This window comes from Xenopus laevis, chromosome 1L (genome assembly GCF_017654675.1).
Source record: "Xenopus laevis strain J_2021 chromosome 1L, Xenopus_laevis_v10.1, whole genome shotgun sequence".
Classification (NCBI taxonomy): Eukaryota; Metazoa; Chordata; class Amphibia; order Anura; family Pipidae; genus Xenopus; species Xenopus laevis.
The window spans coordinates 171,076,085-171,091,454 of record NC_054371.1 but is presented as its reverse complement, the minus strand read 5'-3'; the positions used below and the strand labels follow the sequence as shown (position 1 = coordinate 171,091,454).

General features: G+C 37.8%; 1 protein-coding gene across 2 annotated transcripts in view; it reads left to right on the top strand.

The window, feature by feature from the left end:
* The window catches only part of LOC108716320 (adhesion G-protein coupled receptor D1), a 277,355-nt gene extending 262,285 nt beyond the window's left edge, over nucleotides 1-15,070 (top strand). For both annotated transcript variants that reach the window (XM_018262431.2, XM_018262435.2), the window contains 4 exons: nucleotides 6,629-6,755; nucleotides 7,122-7,163; nucleotides 13,104-13,196; nucleotides 14,856-15,070. In XM_018262431.2, the coding sequence (XP_018117920.1) occupies nucleotides 6,629-6,755; nucleotides 7,122-7,163; nucleotides 13,104-13,196; nucleotides 14,856-14,951 (358 nt within the window). In that variant the 3' untranslated portion in view covers nucleotides 14,952-15,070. The remainder of the gene's footprint in view (nucleotides 1-6,628; nucleotides 6,756-7,121; nucleotides 7,164-13,103; nucleotides 13,197-14,855) is intronic.
* The last annotated feature ends 300 nt before the right edge of the window (nucleotides 15,071-15,370 follow it).

The following is a 15,370-nucleotide window of genomic DNA, read 5'->3' as shown; positions in this document are numbered from 1 at the left end:
ATTGTTACTACAGAGATGTAATGTACCTTTTTTACTATGACTAAAGATAAATAAGTTAGGGACCACCATGTGGGGTTTTACCTTGACGTGGTATGGTGGCTTATCAATATTATGATCATAACTTTGTAACAAAAAAAAAAACCCTGTTTCAAAATTACATGCACTGGCATATTTACTTGAATTACTTAGACAGGGCTTTATACTTTTTGGAAATTGGCCTCAGGTGTGCATCCACAACCCCCCCATATATTTTGTTTTACCTCTGCATTTTATTTGCATGCAGAAGTGGAGAGGAGCAAAAGAAAGTTTCCAGGATTCAAAACTCTTGCATCCCCACTGAGGAGAAGCTATTCCAGCAAAATAAAGAAGTGAAGGGTGCATCCCTCCCCACAGGGCTGGTCCTATCAAATGTGGGGCCCAATTGGGACCATGTTGGCGGGGCCCCTAGACAAAGTGTTGCTGGCTACTGACACACCAAGCATTTAGGAAAATAAGGGCATACAGGCACAAAATAGAAAGGAAAGGGGCAGACAAGGTAACATAATAGGGGCACACAGGGTAAGAGAGAGAGGGAGGAAATAGGAGAGTGGACTGGGCCAATTAGTTTGGGGCTGGGCCGATTCAGCTTGGGAGCAGGCTTGGTTGGATTGGGGGCAGGCAGGGCCTATCAAGGTTGGAGGAAAGCTGGGCCTATGAGAGTTGGGGGCAGGCTAGACCTATGGATTTGGGGATGGGCTGGACTCTCAAAGTTGGGGGCAGGCCAGGCAGCATCATGTGCTGAGGGAAATATTATCTGTGCTGCCCTGTGGTGCGGGGCCCCCCAGAGGTGCGGGGCCCAATTGGGCCCAATTGGTCCAATTGGCCTAAGGCCGGCCCTGCCTCCCCAATTCACACACTTGATAAAGAGCGGTGACGCTCGAAACATGTTGTGTTTGTGAATAAAGGCACTTATTTGTACCCATACCTATACATTGGATTTACCAATTCCAGCACTGTTTTTACAGATATACCATGACCTTGATGAATGTGAATCTTCACAAACTAATTTACTAATAATTAAACTCGAAAAAAAATGGATAAAAAAACCTCAAACAATTCAAGTATTTATAAATACCTTGCATTTTTTGTTTATAGGCTTGAAAACCTCAAATTTATCATGTTTTTGAGCACAAACCGCAAACACCCCAAAACACCCAAAAATTATGAGTATTTTTCATGATTAAGATTTTTTGTTGCTTTGGGGCATAATAATTCTCTAAAAATTCAGTTTTTTTGTGAAAAAACAACCCTCAAATTTTTAGAGAAACCAAAATACAATCTTTAATAATTAACCCCCTAATTGTAATGAATGTGACCAAATGTGTGTGTGGCTGTGTGAGTGGAAAGGCCAATGCAAGAATCTATTTAGAAATGAAAACATTTACATCACCCTTGAAGCATTGTTTTTACAGAATCCTTAAAACTTGCTACAATGTTGCTGTAGAATATAATGGTTTAAGTGATTTCAGAGCTAGCAAATACTTTTAGGTGACAAAAACCCTGTGGGGAAAACAAACGAATGCATTACTACATTTCAGAAACACTTACTGCACTTGAAATAACAAGACAATATTTTTGTTCTGACCTTGACTGTTTATAAATAATACACTATCTCCACTCCAGTGAGAAAAAAAGCCACCGTTACTCATTTTTTTTATAAGTAAATGGGCCCATAGAGTATATGTTAGGTCAGCTGGTATTTACATAAAGAAACATATATAAGCCCTGGATCAGAAGTAATGTAGAACTCACTCTGTTGTATGTGGGGTCCATGTACTCAAGCCCCAATCAGTAAAGAGAGAGGAATAAAAACAGATGGGCAGGTACTCATGGAATCCAATCAGGCCATTCAAGGGATTCTGTCATGATTTTTATGGTTTACTTTTTATTTCTAAATTACACTGTTTACATTCCAGATAATCCACTCTACTATTTAAAATGTTATTCTTGAACCAACACATTAACTAAGACTAAACTCACAAACTCTAATTGTTAAACTACAATGTCATGACATTTATTATATATAAAAATATTACATAAAAATAATGACATTTATCACTTTTTTTTATTTTAAAAAAGTAAGAACGGAAAATTACACTAAGAGGCAGCTTTATCAAGGGTCAGATTACAAATTTGAAAAACTTCAAAATTGAATTCAAAAAGACCACCAATTGACTCCAAATATGTTCTAGGAAGTCCCCCATAGGCTAAAACAGCAATTCGGCAGGTTTTAGGTGGCGAATGGTCAAAGTCGAATTTTTAAGTGACATTACATGATAAATTTCGAAATTCTAATTTTGGATTTTTTTTTTCAAATTCTAATCGAATTTGGACTATTCCCTAGTCAAAATACACAAAGATTAAAATTTGATTTTTTTTTTAATTCGAATTTTCACTTCGACCTTTAATAAATCTGCCCCTAAATGATGTGCTAAGTAATACGAATACCTCTAAAACCTCTAAAAATTTTATTTTTTCTGACAATTCCTAGCGGAAAAAAATCCAGTCCAATAGGATCAGTGCAGCTCCCCTTGACTCCTGTACCTTGACTTCTGTAGGTCCTTCGACAACTTTACCTGACAAACTTTTGTATTATTGTTTTTTTTGGTTTTTAAACTTAATAAATCTTGAGTGTTTTATTAAACAAATAGGAAAACCACAAATTTTTAGAGATTCGTGGAAAAAAACTAAATTCAATTGTGAGTAAATTGGTCCCTTAGCATGACTGGCAGATTTGCTAGGCAAATTATGGTGCTAAATTATGGTCCCATGAATTGTAATTCTTGCTGTAGTTGACTGTGAGATATTTAGTGCTTTAGCTGTTACTACAACCTGATATGCTCTGGCTTTACAGCAAATAGGCTTTGTCATACTATACTGTATGTGCCTCCATGGGTATGTAAAGCAGAATAAGGAATAAGGCTTTAGGCTTTAGAACACCATCAATATGTAAGTGTGTTCAATGTTATTAACGAGGATCCTTATCTGAGCACATTCTGATGTTAGTGTTACATCCTGCTCATGAAATGTCACTTTTAATCACAAGTAATCACACAGTGCTGACACTGTTAGGGAGGACAGAAGGTTGCATTGTGAGCAAGCTAAGATTTACACACTCTGTACAGTGACACAATGACATTTGGAAAGAAATGTTAAGTCAGACTTATTTGTGTCCTGGCACAGGCTGGCATGGCCATCTTTCTATCTGTCCATTAACGCAAAGGAGCCAAGAATGAGACGAGTCAGGCTGCAGCAGAAGAGACGACTCATTATCCCTGGCCACAGGCACAAGTATAATCTCAGGGCTCTTAAAAATCTTCCAAGAGACTTTATGGGCCTGAGGGAAATGTGTTTTAATAGCTTTTGGAGCGAATGCTATTGGGCTGTAATTATTTCATTATGCATTTCTGACTTCTCATAATATAGTGTAACATCTTACAATGCTAGTGTTTACATCCAGGTGTGCAGAACTTCATTATTAATCATCACATATCCACAGGCCCCTATCTACAGAATATATATATATATATATATATACACACACACACACACACACACACACATGGACGAATGGTATTACCATAATAAATTGTTTTCTACAAACCATACTGGGAGCCAAAGGAGAAATTAAATAGATGTATTATCCCTAACACATTGGTAAATATTCCATTCTGTATTAGCAGCCCTGCAAGAACTAGGTGCACAAAATTAGAAGAACTAACTGCAGGCTTGAACAAACTGACAGATGGCAGTTAGTGTCGTTGGGGACAAACAGCCTTTATTATGATTTGTTTTTGCTTAAAGGTTTTCATAAAACCTCTTGGTTGCACATTTCAAGGCCATGCATTAAGAGTATACTAGTTACCCATATCATCACAAAATCTTGTATGTGACTTATGACTCTGTTTTGAAAAGCAATACAATTTGCTTTCTGGGAGTAATGGCAGTGTGAGCTAATTTCTTCCAACACAATCAATCTTTCTCAGCTCCATGGGACTGACAGATTGTCTGGAGAGAGAGGCAGAAATTGGAAAACAGAAATAACAGGAAGTATTGACTTAGCGGGCTGCATTCTTTATGGCATGATAAACTTTCTCCTTTAGCAGCAGCACCAGTAATGCCGCTGTGTTTCTTTTCCTGTTTTATTTACTTTTCCTGATCATAAAGTGAATAATGGAAGCTGATGTAAAAGAAAACAGAAATGTCTTAATAAATAGCTCAGGCCGTTTTTCTCTTGTGCAAATATTCTACCTATACCTGGCAGAATTATAGCAACCCGCTAAAGGGGACTGGAGCCTTCTGCTAATGTAAGCTGCTGCTGTAGATACACCACTGTGCCACTTAATAATGCTTGTCTATAAAGCCTGCAGGCCACTACAGAAGCAGAATGGCAGACATTCATAGGGGGGAATCTAATAAAAGTCATAAACAGAATAATAATTCTCATAAATAAGAAGAAAAAGCCAATGTAATATTCTTCACTGGACAGTTATTAGATTGAGAGTGTTAATAGCATAGAGTGTATATAATGATATTTTCGATGAAAAGTTTTATAACATAGACTGCGCAACTGGCGCAAACTATAAAATGCACATTTCTACTGGTCTATGGATCCGTAAGTACTTTTGTGGGCTTGCAAAACCTGTATTAAATATATGCAACTGTTCACAAAAAAGAAAACATTTCACTAAATTCTACAGAATCATTTGCTAGCGTTTTTTGTGCTGTACTTGTTTGGTACTGGACAGACTGCTAAAGAAAAAGAGTAGTCTTTTACTATTTGCTATGGTGCCAAGGGATGCAAGAGCATGTCCCTTAATGTTCACTTACTGAGCACACACTAAGGGGTGCAAGAGCGGGTCCCTTAATGTTCACTTACCGAGCACTTGTGACTTAGGGAATGCTGCTCTCTTCACAGATTGCCAGTCTAAAAATCTGCCATTGGATGCAGAGAGAAGCATTAGGAGGCACTGTAGCGCTCTACGGCAGGTGATAAAGACAGGGCACAAATGTAGGCTATGCCTTTTGACAGTCCCTAACATGTCTAAATGATGTAGGGAGACACTAAGAAGCCAGTTTACTAACATTCGAATTTCTATTTTTTTTTTAGTGAATTATATTTTTTCTCTAAAAATGCATTTTTTTTATTTCTCTTAAACTCTAAAACTTATTTATCAAATGTAAAAACCACGAAAAACTCTAATACAAAAATTTACCAAGTAAAAGTAGTCAAGGTCCGATATAAGTCAATGGGAGCTGCCCTGATCCTATTGGACCTGTTTTTTAGCCATTCAGACTTTTAGAGGTTTTCAGATTTTTTTCCTAGTAATTATCCAAACAAAATTTTTTTATAGAGGTTTGCATATTTTTTAGCACATTGTTCAGCATTTTGTTTTTCATTCTTGCTTTTTAAATTCACATTAGTACAGCTGTGCCTCTTTTTAAATTATTGAACATTGTTTCTGTTAATACACTGCCAATGAGAAACTGTACTTAATGTAATTTCCATACTTGCCTTTATCTACTATATGTCCCACCACCCAGCTCCAAAATCTGGATTTCTGTGAAGGCAGTGACTAAACTGAAATTATGTCATTTGTTGTTATTATTCTGTGTTTCTTTCAATGCCCTTGGTATTACTGATCTAATCTATTTCTATATGTTATGATCACGGATAATGCAGAGCCTATATAATGAAAAGAAGCAATATAGGAACAGTGACTATAATTACTCGGCCACCTTTAGCACAGTAAATTTATTGTATATATATAAATGACAAAATATACTAAATGAATAGTCACACTGTTCCTATGTATTGCTTTTTAGAGTTTTAATGAAAAAGATCCAACTTGCAGTACCCCTGAAACCACCTTCACTAATAAAAGATCATTCAATTAGCTTCATATTTTTCTCTTTGCCTTTCCCATGTTATTCTGAATATGTTCTGCAAGGTGGACATGTGAAGAAAATTTAATTGTATTGGGATAGTTTGGGGTTGCACATCTCTTGATAGTAAACAAATATGCACCAGAACGATGAATGCAAATTCCTTTTGTGTTCTGTTGGAACAATTAATTTCAATGCCACTTCAGTTCTTTTTAAAAGCTGCCTGGAATGTGATGTACTGTTGGCCCTATCTCAGCTGTGTCTTCCAGACATAAATGTCAGCAGTGAATGAACACAGTCATTGAGGAAGACACAGCCTGTGGCATGTTTTAAGCTGCAGAACATTTTTGATTTGGAGTGTCTGTCATTTTTATTGTAACGTCTGGATATGTTTTACTGTTGCATTTAACACCAATGTCCTTTAGATATGGCTGCGTAGGCGGCAGCTTCATATGTGATTTGTGGCACAATAACTACCAAGGAGGTTCCCTGGTGGGTGTAAATCATTGCACTTTTCTTGACTTACTCCATGTTGTATCTTTTGTGATAATTCACAAATTTCTCAAATGTACAAAGAGAATCAGTTAATTGGCTAAAAGTTGGAAGAAATAGTGCAGGATAAGGAAAAGCCCTAAATATTAAATGGAATATCTGTGTATCTGTCACTATGTTGTAAATATGTTTTCTTGTTTTCTTCTTTCAGGTTGACAGCTAAAGCCGTTGCTGTGCTTTTGCCAATTCTAGGCAGTTCCTGGGTCTTCGGAGTTCTTGCTGTTAATGACCAAACCATTGTTTTTCAATACATGTTTGCGATATTCAACTCTTTGCAGGTGAGTAACATAGAAAGGGGTAAAACCATTAAATATGACTGGTATGCACCATCATTAATCAACATTTGAATTCAAATGTTTACCTCAATTTGAATTTTCTGTGCTAAAACTCATGAATTAAAACTAGGGTTTCCAAAACTTAAATGTCCGATATTTATTTCCCATGCTGAGGAAGAAGCAAGCCAAAGAAAATCATTAAAAGTGAATCTATACCTGTTGCTATATTAAAGAAAGCATTACTTGATTATACAGGAATTATATATCTACAGTGACATAAAATCCAATGTTAATAGAACAGCATAAGTAAAACCCACTCAGTACGAGTGTAATCTAGTACAAATAATGCCTCTTCTGCTTCTATTCCAGGGGTTTTTCATCTTTCTTTTCCACTGCCTCCTGAACTCAGAAGTAAGTTTACCAGATCACAGGATATAATCAGGTCTTTGATGTTGAATGCCTGTTCCTACAGTTGCTAATAAGCACAAGCTTAGAATACAGTAATTTGAAGTTGTCTGTTATGAAATTGTCACTTCTAATGTTTGTTTACAAATCTTTTAAAAAAATGTACATTTGAGGTATCTTCGATCATATGTATGTATGTTTTACAAAAGAATTATTTATGTCAGAAGTTGTAGGACAATAACATACATTAATTGCCAGTGTAATTTTGGAGACATAACAGATGCACTGTTGGGCAAACTTTATTATTATTATTATTATTATTATTATTATTATTATTATTATTATTATTAACATGTATTTATATAGTGCCAACATATTTTGTAGCGCAGTAAAGTAAATGTGTTTAAACAACTAAATCACATGAATTACATACATAGAACATATGGAGTTACATACATTACAATGAATACCGGTACAAAAGGTGAGGAAGGCCCTGTGCAGAAAGAGCTTACAATCTAAAGGGAAAAGAATAATACACAAGGTGTGGGAGTTGGCAAGATCAGAATTAAGTGGGAGAGATGTTGTACTGTGTGTAAGATTTCTTGAAAGTAGAAAGGTTGGGAGAAAGTCGGACAGACCGTGGGAGAGAATTCCAGAGGAGGGGTGCAGCCCTTGCAAAGTCTTGAATGCGAGCATGTGAGGAGGTAATGAGAGAAGAGTTGAGTAGCAGCTCAGTAGAGGAGCATAGTAAGTGGTTTGGTGAGTATATAGAAATGAGTTCAGAGATGTAGGGTGGGGCAGAGTTATGAAGTGCTTTGAATGTCAGCGTCATTAATTTGAATTTAATTCTGAAGAGTAGTGGAAGCCAATGCAGGGATTGGCAACAGTGTTGTAAAAAGTCTACTTTGAATTTAAAAACTGAAGGAGAGAGGAGAGAGGAGAAAATAAATACTATCCCTATCCTACACCTTCCTTATGTCAGGGGCCCAAAGGCTCCGCTCAGATATTGCGGACCAAGGAGGAAGCAGCAAATCCAAACTCAGTTTGCGGTATTAAGAAGGTTTATAGAAGAAGAATAGTCAATAACAGGAATCAGAATAGTAGTAATAAATCACACCCAGGAACACAACAATTTGAACCTATAATTGGGCAAGGTCTGCAAGGTTCTTGCATCTTTTATAGGCATATTTTCATGCCAAACGAGCGTGATGACGTTACGCGCCACATGCTGATCTTGCACGTTGACACTCCGTATTTTAACATGCATGTTGACGCTCCGTATTTTCATGATGCTGCGCCTGTTTTGATGCACTGGCGTCGTAATGCTGCCCACGTTTTGCCACATTGGCGCCTAATGTGCCACGTGGGAGACCGATATCTTGCCTCTTGCGTCGAGGAAGACCGAAACGCCAGTAAGGATTCCTCACACCTTATGAGTCAGGGGTCGTTAAGCTTGAAAGGATCATGCTGTGGAGCCTCAACCTATGGCCTACTATAGGAACAGTGCATAGGTACAAGCCATTTTCACTCAAAAAGCTCACTGCACTTCCAAGTGGCAATCATCAGACCGGTGGAACCAAGCAAAGAAGAAGGGTCAATTCTGAGTGTTTTGTCATTATTTGTAATGTTCCATATGCACCCATGTTCCTGGATAGTAATAATTAGTTCTATATGGCTAATTATGCTATATTCCAGGATGGGTGGGGTAAAAATGCTTCAAACCTTTTAGGAGGAGTGTGAAACTCCACAACATTCCAATATATTGTGCCCTACTTATTACTTGTGTAACAAGTAATATATATTTATTCCTGCATTTGGACATTTTCATTCATTCTAGTGTATCTGGGCTAGCAGGGAAGGGTAAAATAGTTTACAATATATCTCTAGTTGATAGGGTAGTATGTCCTTTTCAGAATGATGTATTACTCTATTGTGGACAAGTGAGCATGAGATGGGGGTATTTAGAAGGGGCCAGTAGATTGTATTTATGTTTGTTCACACTCCAAAAACACCTTTGAATGCTCCACCTTAAAACACATGGAATAGGACTGGTTGCAATTACTCCTCTGTTGCCATTCAGTTAATAAAGGGTTTAAGACCTTCATACCCCAAGACCCCTGAATTTGATGTACTTATATCTATTCATGGTATCTTCATTTCTATGAGGGACCTCTTTGAAAAATTCACAAATTGAACTTTCCACCTGTAACTATGGCAATACATCAGAAAAAAATGGTGGGCACTGCTGACCCAGACCTGCTCCCATTGATGCCCTGGGTGCTACCTGACCTCTTTCGGCCCTGATCACAGCCACAAATAGTGAGACCAAAGTACATACTGGGGGAAAGGGGGGCTGTGGTGTGGGGGGATTTCATAGCTGGGACCAGAGGGGCAGTGTGTGGGTGGCCCTAAGTTGGCAGCCCTGGTGAGCCCAGACCACGCATTCCTATGCTGAGTACCACAAAACACACATCCATAAGTGTCAGGCTAAACAGGGTATTCATGGTTTACAAGAACAGAACAATACCAGTCGATTATAGAACCTGAATATAATTCCAGTTCCCATAAAATGCTTGAATTCTTTACCTCTTTTGTGAAAAACCTAAACTGTTTTTTTTTCTTTTAATCAACTAAAATTGTGTTGTGATAGGATGAGCTTGATGCACCTATGAATGTTTCTATGTAATTACATTTTCAGATGCATTTCTATTTAATCAGGACTTTATAATTTATTCCTTTTCATCAATACTGCACATTCTCAATATTGTGTCAGTGGTGATTTTCAAACCTCTGTGCAATGTCTCTTAATGAAACGCATCCTAAATGACACCAGAGTTCTTCTGCACACTGGAAAATGTATAACTGCTGTATGCTAATTGGCTTTGCTACTTTAACTGATGAAACGTAAGGTGCCCTTGACATGCCAATGAAGAGAGATGTTTAGACAATGTCATATTCATTTATAAACCTCTCATTACTCCAATATCTCCACTGTCATAAATAGCAGTGAAATTTATATCTAAGGCTTATAGTGATGGAATCTTTTCACACCTTGGCCATTTTGTGCAGGCTCTTTACGCAGGTGTAAAAACATGCATATCATAACATTTGTAAGTGCTAGCAGAAAATATAGAAACAGCACATCACTGATTTTTTTTTATTATTCTCAATATGTGTTTCCTCTGTTTACAAAAATTTATGGTATTTGATTTTTTATGTCGCTGTTATTTTTACAGTACTGACACATTTATGCAGTGCTGTTCCCCTAAAGTCCCAATCAGGTTCTCACACATTAGGGTCAATTTTCAGAAGCCAGTTAACCTGCCTGTTTGTTTTTAGAGTGTGGGACAATTACTGTAATATATTGTAATAATTAACAAATAGAACAAGGATTCCAAGAATGCAGGGCAAGCCTTATGCCTACTCTCATGTTCTTCCTCTTGAGGCCAAAGGCTCTGTATTGTACAGGCTCAAGGCACAGGGGTCAGTCTTGATTTCAGGTGCTAAGGTCTATCTAGTCCTAGTTACTTTTTCACTGTACCCTGTCTGGTGCAAGGGCACCAGCCACAGGCCCCACATAAGTGTTTAAATGTAAAGCGTATAATATAACCCAATCCAGTACAGATATGGGATTTGTTATCCAGAAACCCATCAGCCCAAAGTTCCGTAATACAAGAGTCAATGTTAAGTGAAACCCAGGACAGTGCATGCTGGCAAAGGGTGCATGACAGGGGTGGGACAAAGCTGCCTGGCAGGGGATTAGCAATGGGTTCAGTGATGTAGTTGGGGGGTGGAGTTGTAAAGGGATGTGTAGCACTAACTGCTAAGGAGGGCATCCATTTTGGAAGAAGATATGGAGTCCCACCCTCCCTCCCTTGTATTACCTTTTGTGCTAGTTGTCACAATTGTGGCCTGGGTTAGTGGGGCACAGGATAAGTTGATGTGGAATGGTGAGTATTGGGCTGACTAACCAAGAGGTGATGAGAGGGAATAGCCCGTTGTCACAGCCGGGCGGCAGGTCCCTGGCAATGGGGAGAGTTAATTAAGTGGAGTTTTACCAAGTACCAAGTTGGTTAATGGAACTTGGTTGGTGGTGTTCCTCTCTAAGAACGGTGGTCTCTGGGAGGGTATGTTGTATTGGGGGTAGCATGCAGTCCTGCGTACCCATCATGCTAGATGGCACAAGCGGCTGGTGGCTTAACGATTGCATGCACCTAATTGGGTCCATTGCCAGGGGCCTTGCAGAGGATTAAAAAGTTAATGGTATATCACTGTTCATATTTGTATGTTTATAATGTTGTTAATATAATTGTTATTGATATATGTGTTATCTATTGTTAAATAATCTGTTGTGCAATAAAGCTGTGGACAAAAAGACTCCAACAAATAAAATGTATGGTGAGCGAGTTGGTTATTCCTAGGCCAGTTTGGGGGAAAAAGGCAGGTATTTGTCCCTGCCCATGTCATGCAAATGACATGTAATTTTTTTTAACTGATTTGCTTTTTTCTTTGAAAATAAAAAGAGTATCTTGTACTTGATGATAATTAAGCAAAATCCCAGTTCACAGTCCCCAAGCTTATTATTATATAAAACATTTCAATACATGAAAACAACTGTTGGCCTTCTTTAAACTTATCTAGCAAGGTGTAACATCATTTTTATTTGGTGGAATTAAAAAACAGCCTTTTTTTCAATCCAACCTCAAATTCATATCCAGTTTATATATTTTACTGTAAAGAAATATATGTTCTATTGTACTTTCTTTTATTGTATTTTCATATTAAAAAAAAACTGACAGTGAAAGAAATTGTACTAAACTGGGATTTTGATTTTTTTGCCAGCTGCCTAATACATTAGGGCTTATTTACAAATCTGGGGAGCAAGCTACAAAATGGGCACAAATAAAATTGACACCTTTCCATATGGGAGGGTTAGTTACAAGACAAGTGGTTGGAGATGGGTGGATAAGATGTGGGGAACAGGGTTTCGGGTGGTTTGGGAGCTGAAAAGGCTGGGTCACGTAGCAGAACAGGAAGGGAGGAAGTTTACCAGAAAGTACATTGTTATGCCAACGTTGGCTCTAACTGGTGATTTGGTGGCTAGGCCACTGTTTTTAACCCTAGACAAAAAAACACCTCTAGTTTGGCACTTTTTACCTTTCATTTGAAATCACAGCCCTTCTAGAATGTAGTACTGGCAACATTTGGCAAAGCTGAATTTATAGGTGGAACATCACATTGCTGTCCCATGGAACACACCCCGGTGTGCTCTTCATTAAGTTAGGTAGTGTCAAGGACAACAAGGAACAGGGGCCTTAAGGACAGGGCTGACATAACTGATCAGCGCAGCCATTACTGTACCTTAGTGTGCATTTGGGGACAATTTCCTTAACAATTGATATGTTCATATTTACTTTCCCTTTATGTGTTCAGTAGCTAGGGAATTTTTCTTCCTGTTTCCTACGCAAGCTCTATTTAAAAATCTTATCAGACCATTCAACGTGAACTGAGTTTTTTATGCAAGAAATAAAAGCAAATAACTCCCAACATAACTAGGCAACTCCCCTCTACTCTGTGACACATTCTCCACTATATGCTATTTTATATTTACAATCAAATAAATTGAATATAGAAATACGTAAAGCAGGATAAATGATAATTATACCGAGGATCATTTCAAGATAATAAAGTGGCCAGCTTAGTTTATACCAGAAACAACGGCACATTAATTCCTAATATAATAAGAGGGCATATTTTGTCACAATCTATAGTGCAGTGCTTTTGGTTGACCACCTAAAAGGCAAACCTGGCAATTTAATTACTTTGCAATGCTGAACGCTGTAGTTTAACAACCAGACATATTAAGGTTGCATATCTATGTTCTAAACAACTAATGTATAACATCATGTGACATCTAGCAATGACAACATCATTTTTCTTTTCAAGGTAAGAGCAGCATTCAAGCACAAAACCAAAGTTTGGTCACTCACCAGTAGTTCCATTCGCAACATCAATGTGAAACCTTTCAACTCAGACATTGTAAGTACCAGTGTATTGTGAGTTTGACTGGACTCCTGATATTAACACTGACATTAAAGTTTGCTGGTCTGAACTAAAAATGGTGGCATCTAGAACAGCAACTTTGCTATATTAAGAGACATATGTATTGGCACCCATTGCATTTTGGTAGCAAAAATAGAGCTTTTCAGACCCTTCAGATCTGCTGCTCTGTTGTGGTCTGTTTTATGTGTACAAAAGGGCAATCATGAATGACCAATTAAAGATGTTCATATATGTGGGTGAATTGTCAGCACATGCAGGACATACATTTTAGGGGTCATTTATGTTATAGCAAGGTGCAAGTGCTAGAAAGCTAAGGGGCTTAAGTCTCCCCCCCCGCCGACCACCCCTCACCAATACAGCACTGACTAATGAAGTCAGCACTGGTTCTCTATACTAAAAATGGTTGATGGCAGCCAGTGTCTATTAAAACATCTATTTGCATAATAACACTTTTTTAGGCAGCCACTGTCATGTCAGTGCTCTAACGTCTAACATTCTATGATGAGCAGTAGTGCAAAAGTGCTCAGTTATAATCCCTCCTGCAATTGTGGTTGTGCAAAAAATGACTACAAATATTGCATGTACCAATGCTATTCATTAAATGTAATTGTCCCTAAACTTTCATCACACATGCACATATTTGCACCATTGTCCCCCTGGTCGGTTCTGATTAATCAGGTACAAGTCCTCCTAGTGACACATGGGAACCCTGGCAGACTTTGCATACTGAACTTCCTCTCCTAAATGAGCCTTAAAGCATTCCCACATTAATTCTTTACAGAAAAACAAGTAAAAGTAAAAGTGTTTGCCCTTGTTAGGGGTTCTAAGGTAATAGTGCTCCTTCAGCCTTGGGAGAGAGTGGGAGTTTAGGCACTTCACATGCAAAAGCACAACCCCAGATATACCCATGGTACTTCTGCTTTACAACTCATTGCTGCAATCTTTGTTTACAGTCACTAAGTGCCAATTCCACTTAAGTACAGCAAAACACAGCAACCATTTTTTGCAGGTTGATTTTTGCCCCCTTTAAGTATGGCATGACTGGTCATTTGATTTTGGGCAAAATGTCTGCTCCTTGAAATACTGTAGTCTTTAGGTTGTAGCAGGCTTCAAGCCTTCTGTAGTGACGTTGAACCTACAGTATGGCACTTTATTCTATAAACTAATTATTTTGATCTGCTCTGTTGGGGTATGCTTCTGAACTACATGTAATATAGAACTTTACCACAACTTTTTCCGAAAATCTGACATTGCACAAAGTAGCTTTTACTACTTTTACTACTGCACCTAGACTTATATAGTCCTATATAGTCCTTCATGTGCATCTAGTATGCAAACACCTGCAATTCTTTGGTACAGATCCAGCAGAATTTGTTTAAAATTAAGAATTAAGCCACTTGAAGTGTCTGCTAGCCTATAGGTAGATCCTTTCTGACTTTTGTATAGATCACTGGAAAGACTTTCTGTACAGGGCAAGACAATGATGCTTTCATTTATTGCACCTGCTATACAGTTGGTTTTACAAGTACATTTATAAAAAATATAGATACGAAAGCTTCCATCTGTCGTTGTTTCAGTGTACATGTTGCGACAGACAAAACAGCCGATGGCATTCATTTATTCATCTTATTTCAGATGAACGGAAACAGAGCCAACACGACTCCTACAAAGATGAATACATGGGATAAAAGCAGCAACTCAGCCAATAGGATTGACTTGTCTGCAGTGTGAAGTAGAGAGGACTCCACTGTCAACAATGAAGACCTATAGTGCCTTTCATGTACTTTATTGCCTTAATTCAAGTTCATGCCATCCTTTCTCACTTACAAATACACACAACAAAGAAAACATCACCATCGTTTTGTATTATTAACATGACAGGGACAAAACGGTCTACAGATGATTTGTTGCAAAAAATACTTAACTGTCTGAACTATTGTGCACTGTTGACTGTACATGGATTGGGGGAGATCTGCCCTTTCCTACCATCTTTTAAACATAAATAAAAATTAAGAAAACGACAGTTTGCAGTACATAGTCTTACAGTCAATGTAAGAATATGTTTCTCTTTCTTTCTTTCTTTCTTTCTTTCTTTCTTTCTTTCTTTCTTTCTTTCTTTCTTTCTTTCTTTCTTTCTTTCTTTCTTTCTT